The following is a 6,000-nucleotide window of genomic DNA, read 5'->3' on the forward strand; positions in this document are numbered from 1 at the left end:
TCAGCCGGGCAGGGAAAGGGGGAAAACAACAAGAACAAAGCCCCCAGATGGAAACGAGCTTGGTGTGTTTAGGACAAGGAAGGCCGCTGTGGATGGAGCACAGTGCATAAAAAGAGGATGGAACAGAATGAGTACAGAAAGACAGAGGGGTCAAGGCAGGTACAGTCTTGTAAGTCACAGGAAAGATTTGGGACAATGAAACGCCATTGGAGGCTTTTAAGCAGCAAAGTAACATGAACTCATTTTTGCTTTAAAAGATTCACTCTGAATGTCATCAAAATGGATACATATTAGTGATACACAATAGTGAGCTGGCCCTTACTTCACCTGGTGCATGACACAAGGGATGCATCTAATAAAGAGAAAGAATTCATCCACATGCCAGCATCCTCCAGATCCCAACAAACAAGTGGAAAGCAACGCTTGGTGACCAGCTGCTTGGACTTCTAAGAATGTGCTTTCAAATAAGTAAGAGCACTTATTTCGAAACCCAACTTCCCCTCTCCCTTTGTCATTCCCTCCAGGGATGAGGGTGAAAAACAAGATTTTACACCTGAGGCTTGTAAATCTTATCGCTTTGAAACAAGTCCTGAAAAGAGACAGAAGAACTGTGTCTCAGGGGCACCAGGAATAAGCATAGAAACCTTGCTAACATTTTGATTCGAGCGCTGAACTAAAACCCACTGGCAACCCATGTCTACAGTCAGGGACCTCCTGATTATCTGGTTGGTCTAATTCGATGACTGATGCCAGCCCACGGGGTGATGCAGAAGTCAAGATATTAAAGACAGGTCAGCTTGACTGTCATCTGCTAAACAACCAATACAGGAAAACACTATCTCAGCGTTCAACATATCAAAAGGCAGCCCACGTGAGGCTATATCTGTGGTGACACCAGGCCAGAAATCTGGGCTAATCTGACTCTGCTATTCATAAATTCTCCCTCATGTTAAAGCACATGTGTTTGGGAAAGGAAAATGAATCCAAGTCAATTTTAGACATGGTTACTTAGAAACCATCTGGAGTCCCTGGAAGCATAAGAAACTACCGCATCCGCTGCCCTCAAATGCCCACCGTAATTAGGGCAGTATGCTTACATTCGAGTTTAGTGTCCCCACCCCCACCCGACCAGATGCCAGTTCAGGCTCCACTTCCCACCCAAGAAAGGTATTTGGTTTCTTGGTAAATCTAGTGGAGAGCCCTCTATGTGTTAAGCTCGCACTTGAACTGCACCCAAGGCTAGGTTCTCTGCTTCCCGCTTGCTTTAGAAATGCACACCTGAATTCCTTTGCCTCCGCGGCAACGGAAATCCCTCCCCAGGGGCAGAAGTTCCATGAAAAATCCCCTCTACCTAACAATCCTGTGTTCAGAGCATGTCTAGCTTTGGAAGAGACCCACCAGAATCCTTACGTAATGTTAATAGATGTTGGCACCCCGCAGAGCCGCTCCTGGAGACACTAGCCCAGATGTAGCCCATTTTCACAGTGATGACAGCAGGCTTGCAGACAGGGTCTTGCAGCTTCCTAGGGCCTGGCTCTTCCTGACTGTGGGGCCTCTGTCCCCCTCCCCTACCTGACTGTGATCTTCTGCTTATCTCGTCTTCCATAGCAGTTGGGCCTCACTTTCTGCAGCCTCCCTCCACTGAAATCAGTCTTAGGATCAAGCCGACAGCAGCGCCATTCCACCAGCACCTTCCCTGCCCCCGCTCCCCCTACCCCTTCAGATCCTCTCTCCATCTAACGCCTTAAGAAACCCGGCCAGGAAAGAGATCCAGAATCTCGTACAGTCACAGTCCCAAAAAACAAACACGGCAGGAGGGGCCGGCTCAGCTCTTCCAAGCCAAGCAGGCCCAACACTTGCCCTGGACCCCTGAGAAGCCCCGAACTCGGCGCAGGGGAGGGATCTTCGGAGAGCGACTGCGGTTCGGCTGCCTCCAGCACAATCAGAGCGAACACCTGTTTCCAGGAAGCTATGCGGCCAGAGGGAGAAGGGAGTACCGGGGAAAGGCAGGTGAAGGGGCAGCTGGGGACGCAGGTAAAGGATGCGTCACACTTGGCACTTGGCAACCGGAGCCCCAGAGCAGCGGGCAGAGCGTGAGAAGGGCTCCGGGTTCTGGGAAGTTCAGAGAGGAGGGGTCGCTTCTCTGAGCGGCGCCCGGAGGCGGCCAGCGCAGAGGAAGGGACGGCGGGGAGGGAAGAGAGGGGCACAGGAGGCCAGGCGGGCTCCATCACCTGCGCGCCCAGGCGGATGCAGCCTCGCAGGCGCGCACCGGCCCGCGGCTACCAGCGGGTGACCTACCTGCCCACCGTCTGGTTGGCCAGCTGGCGCATGCGATTGAACTGCTTCTTCATCGTGGCCCCGCTGCCGCGCTAGCCCGGGAGCTGGGGAAGGACAGAGCAGCGCGGAGCCCGCCGCAGGGTTACATGGCTCCCGTGCGGAGCCTCCCGGGCGACGGCGGCGGCACTGCGGAGCCTCCAGGAGCCGTCTGGCCCGCGCGCGGCTCCCTCCCGAGGGCACCACCGCCTACTCCTCCCACCGCGGCGCCTGCTGCCGCATCCTCCTCACGCGCGCCGCGGTGCCTGCATAGTAACGCCCGGGGCCGACCTAGGCGCCGGTCAGGTCCGCCCGGGCTGCCTGCCCCCAGCCCCGGTCCGGCGCGGGGACCCGGGAGTCTCCGCAGGCTGGCTGGCCCGCTGGCGGGGGCGGGAGGGGGTGTCCCCGCTGCGCTTGTGCGGAGGGCGGCGTGCATTCTGGGACTTGTAGTTTCGCACGCTGGTGCCCACCTTTCCTCTGTCCAAAGTTTACAAGTACAGTGGAGTGCAGAGGTGGGAGAAGGCATCATCGCCAGGGGCTTTGCACTTGAGCATTTTAGAAAGGGAAACGTTTTCCTCCTTTAAAAATAACAAAGTGGAACCAAGAACACAGCAGCAAATAAAGTGAGCATCTGTCTTTCATTTTAAGTGAATGTGAGGCATTACTGTCTTGAATTCACAGGAGGAAGATTTACGTCACCAGGCACGTAGCTCATAAAATTACATGAGGTCACCTGGTTAACGTTGAGATGCTGGGTTAAGCTTGGGGCCCAGGCGTTGGCCGGCAGATTTTGAACCGGGCTTGCATCCCAGAAATTTGATCCTTCATTTTCACCGAAGCCAATAGGTAACCAGAAGCCAATATAGAAGGATATAATAATAGTGGCATCATGTCTACAGGCCCAATTTGACTGGGACAGCTTTCTTGGATGGCTTAGATTCCAGTCTCATAGCTGTTCTCATTTCTCTTGCTCCAAAGGAGACCAAGGGGCATCAGCTGTGGCAGGCCTGGAACGTCGTACCCAGAGCAGCCCATCGGCAGCAGCTGGCTCCTGAAAAGGGGCTGTGAGTTTCTGCGGGCTCTATCCTTAGGAAAAGATAGGTGATGGCAGTTAGTTTTTATCATTATCTATTAAGGAAGAGTAGTATTGTTGGGTGGTAGGGGCTTTGGATCAAACAGATAGACTTCATACAGTAGAAATCCAAATACCAATTATATAACCTTGGGGAAAAATCATATAACCTCTATAAGCCTCAGTTTCCTCATCTCTATTAGAGAGATAATACTGCTTGATAGATAACTATTAGTTAAATTACCAATAATCAAATAACATATAAACATCTATGTAGTACATTGCCGTATCCATTTACTACAAATATGATTATAGTTAGCGTAATAGAAAAAAATGCTATTCCTACAACAGAATTACTAATTTGATAAATGAAGGAACTATTTTGCATATGTTGATTATAGTTGCAAGATGTCCTAAATATGGTTCTAAGTATCTTGCTGGCCAGCTGAACAAAAGATGGTTTGAGGCATGTCATGGCTGAATGAACATGAAGTCTTTAATTAACTGTGAATTTAGCCTCTGCTTATTAGGTCAGCAGTTCTAGCCAATTAATAAGTGAAGGCATTATTTGCTTTTAACCAACAGTGCTATGCCTATAATTTCTATACAAACTGAAATTATTTCAATTTTGTGATTTTTTTAAAAAACCAAGGCACAGCATGGTTTTATATGGATAAATGATAGCGAGACCTTAAGGGCACTGTATGACTTTTTAGCAATACTGTCTCTGGTAATGTCTAAAACTGCCATGTCCAATACAGTAGCCACCAACCACATGTGGCTATTAAAAATTAAATTAACTAAAATTTTTTTAAAATTAATAATTTAGTTCCTCAGTCACCCAAGCCACATTTTAAGTGCTTAATAGCCACATGTGGTTAGGGGCTGCTGTACTGGACAGAACAAAGAGAGAACATTTCTATTGTCTCAGAAAGTTCTATTGGACGGCACAAGTCCTAGAGGACCCTGGTAGACAATTCCAATATCATGCCAGCCTCTGCCTTCAATTATAAGATATTTCAGCTCTAAAAGAAAAATCTCTGCTTCTCCACAAAAAATAGCCTACCCTGATAGAGTGCAACCCAATAATATTTTATTAACTGATAGTTTCTTCACGTATTTCCTCTTTTCATGGGCTTTTCCTCCATTCAGGAAGCAGCCGATGCTTTTCCTGCTTCCTACCCCAAGGAAGGGATGACAGTGCAGAAAAAAAGAGAAAGATGTGTCAAGTCTAGTCTTTTGGCCTTTCAAATCAGGCTTCAGAAACAAGCGTGAGAGAATAGAGCCGTTAAAGAAAAGAATTTTGAGTTTCAAGAATATGAGCTTTGGAGCTCTAATAGACTATGTCATAACAGTAGAGTTTGAATATGTACCATCCTGCTTAGTCTAGATAAAAAACACACAGGCTGTAGGGTGTTGAAGATGATGAGAGGGGAGTGAGAGGGGAGAGAGGGAGAGGAAAAGTAGATGATGAATGTACAGATTTTATAATTGTTCAGAAATTTCACTGCCTATGCCTATGGGAAGGCATTAGACTTCGCCTTCTCATCAAGGTTATGATCAATCCTGTGACTTTGGACAAAGAATATACACAGAAATGAGTTATGCTACTTCCAAGCAGAAATTTTAATAGTACTTTTGTGATCCTGCCCCCTTCTTTTTTCACTCTATCTACCATATGACCAGCAATGAACTAGTTAGGGGCTGCCGTGGAATGGAGTCATGGCCATCCAGCTGGAGTGGAAAACATGCTTTGTTGTTGTAAGTCAGAGGTTTGGGGATTGTTTGTTACTGCTGCATCACTGAGTCTAAGCTGACCACTACATTGGCTATCTCTGAGACAGTGACTTGCACCTTTCCCCTTCCTGTGGTCAAAGCTTTGACTGGAGGCAGGCATGTTGAAGGCAGATATATCATATATCTTTGGGAGATCTGAGCAAGTGGAGGATCTGGGCACAACCTCTTCAGTGAAGGCTAGGAGTGGCAAAGCTCACAGAGATGCTCTGCCTTGCAGGGCACAGGAGCAGTCAAGATGTCTACATGGAGTGCCTGAAGTGGCCAAACCACAGTCCTGTGGAGGCTCCAGAGTTCCCTGCCCCAAGCCATGTGCAAAGATTTGTTGTATGTGTGTATGTGTGTGCCACGAGGGTATAGAAAAGTTCCTGAAAGAGCTGGATGTGAATGTTGTTGGGATCAAAGATGAGGAGAAGGCAGCAATGGCCAAGATGTGGAATAAAGAAGCCCCGAATTGCCTGAAATGTAATTTCTGCCACCAGAAGAACAGACTTAAAATTAAAATTAGGTACATTTGAATGAGGTGGGGGCGAGGGAGAAAGAAGAAAGAAAATTCTATTTCTTATACTATACCTGACTTTGACCTTTAGGAGGATTACACCTCCTACTCCTATTGACCTTAAGTTTGGCCACATGACTTGCTTTCACCAACAAAATACGGGCTTCTTATTGGCTTCAACAGTGCTGTAGTGCTATTTATCTGAGGTATGTTCCCTCTGAAATCCGATATTCCACTTAGGAACCCCCGAATTGGAGTGGTTTTATCATCTTCATTCTGAGTCCAAGCATTCATTAGAGCTGCTGTCTAAGATAGGCGTACT

The 6,000-nt window shown here is 47.9% G+C and overlaps 1 protein-coding gene across 2 annotated transcripts in view; it reads right to left on the reverse strand.

Annotated features, from left to right (window-relative positions):
• ARHGAP44 (Rho GTPase activating protein 44) overlaps nucleotides 1-2,675 on the reverse strand; it is a 184,821-nt gene extending 182,146 nt beyond the window's left edge. For both annotated transcript variants that reach the window (XM_046675631.1, XM_046675632.1), the window contains exon 1: nucleotides 2,299-2,675. In XM_046675631.1, the coding sequence (XP_046531587.1) occupies nucleotides 2,299-2,351 (53 nt within the window). In that variant the 5' untranslated portion in view covers nucleotides 2,352-2,675. The remainder of the gene's footprint in view (nucleotides 1-2,298) is intronic.
• Nucleotides 2,676-6,000: the final 3,325 nt, after the last annotated feature.

The sequence above is a fragment of the Equus quagga genome, chromosome 11 (assembly GCF_021613505.1).
Source record: "Equus quagga isolate Etosha38 chromosome 11, UCLA_HA_Equagga_1.0, whole genome shotgun sequence".
NCBI lineage: Eukaryota > Metazoa > Chordata > Mammalia > Perissodactyla > Equidae > Equus > Equus quagga.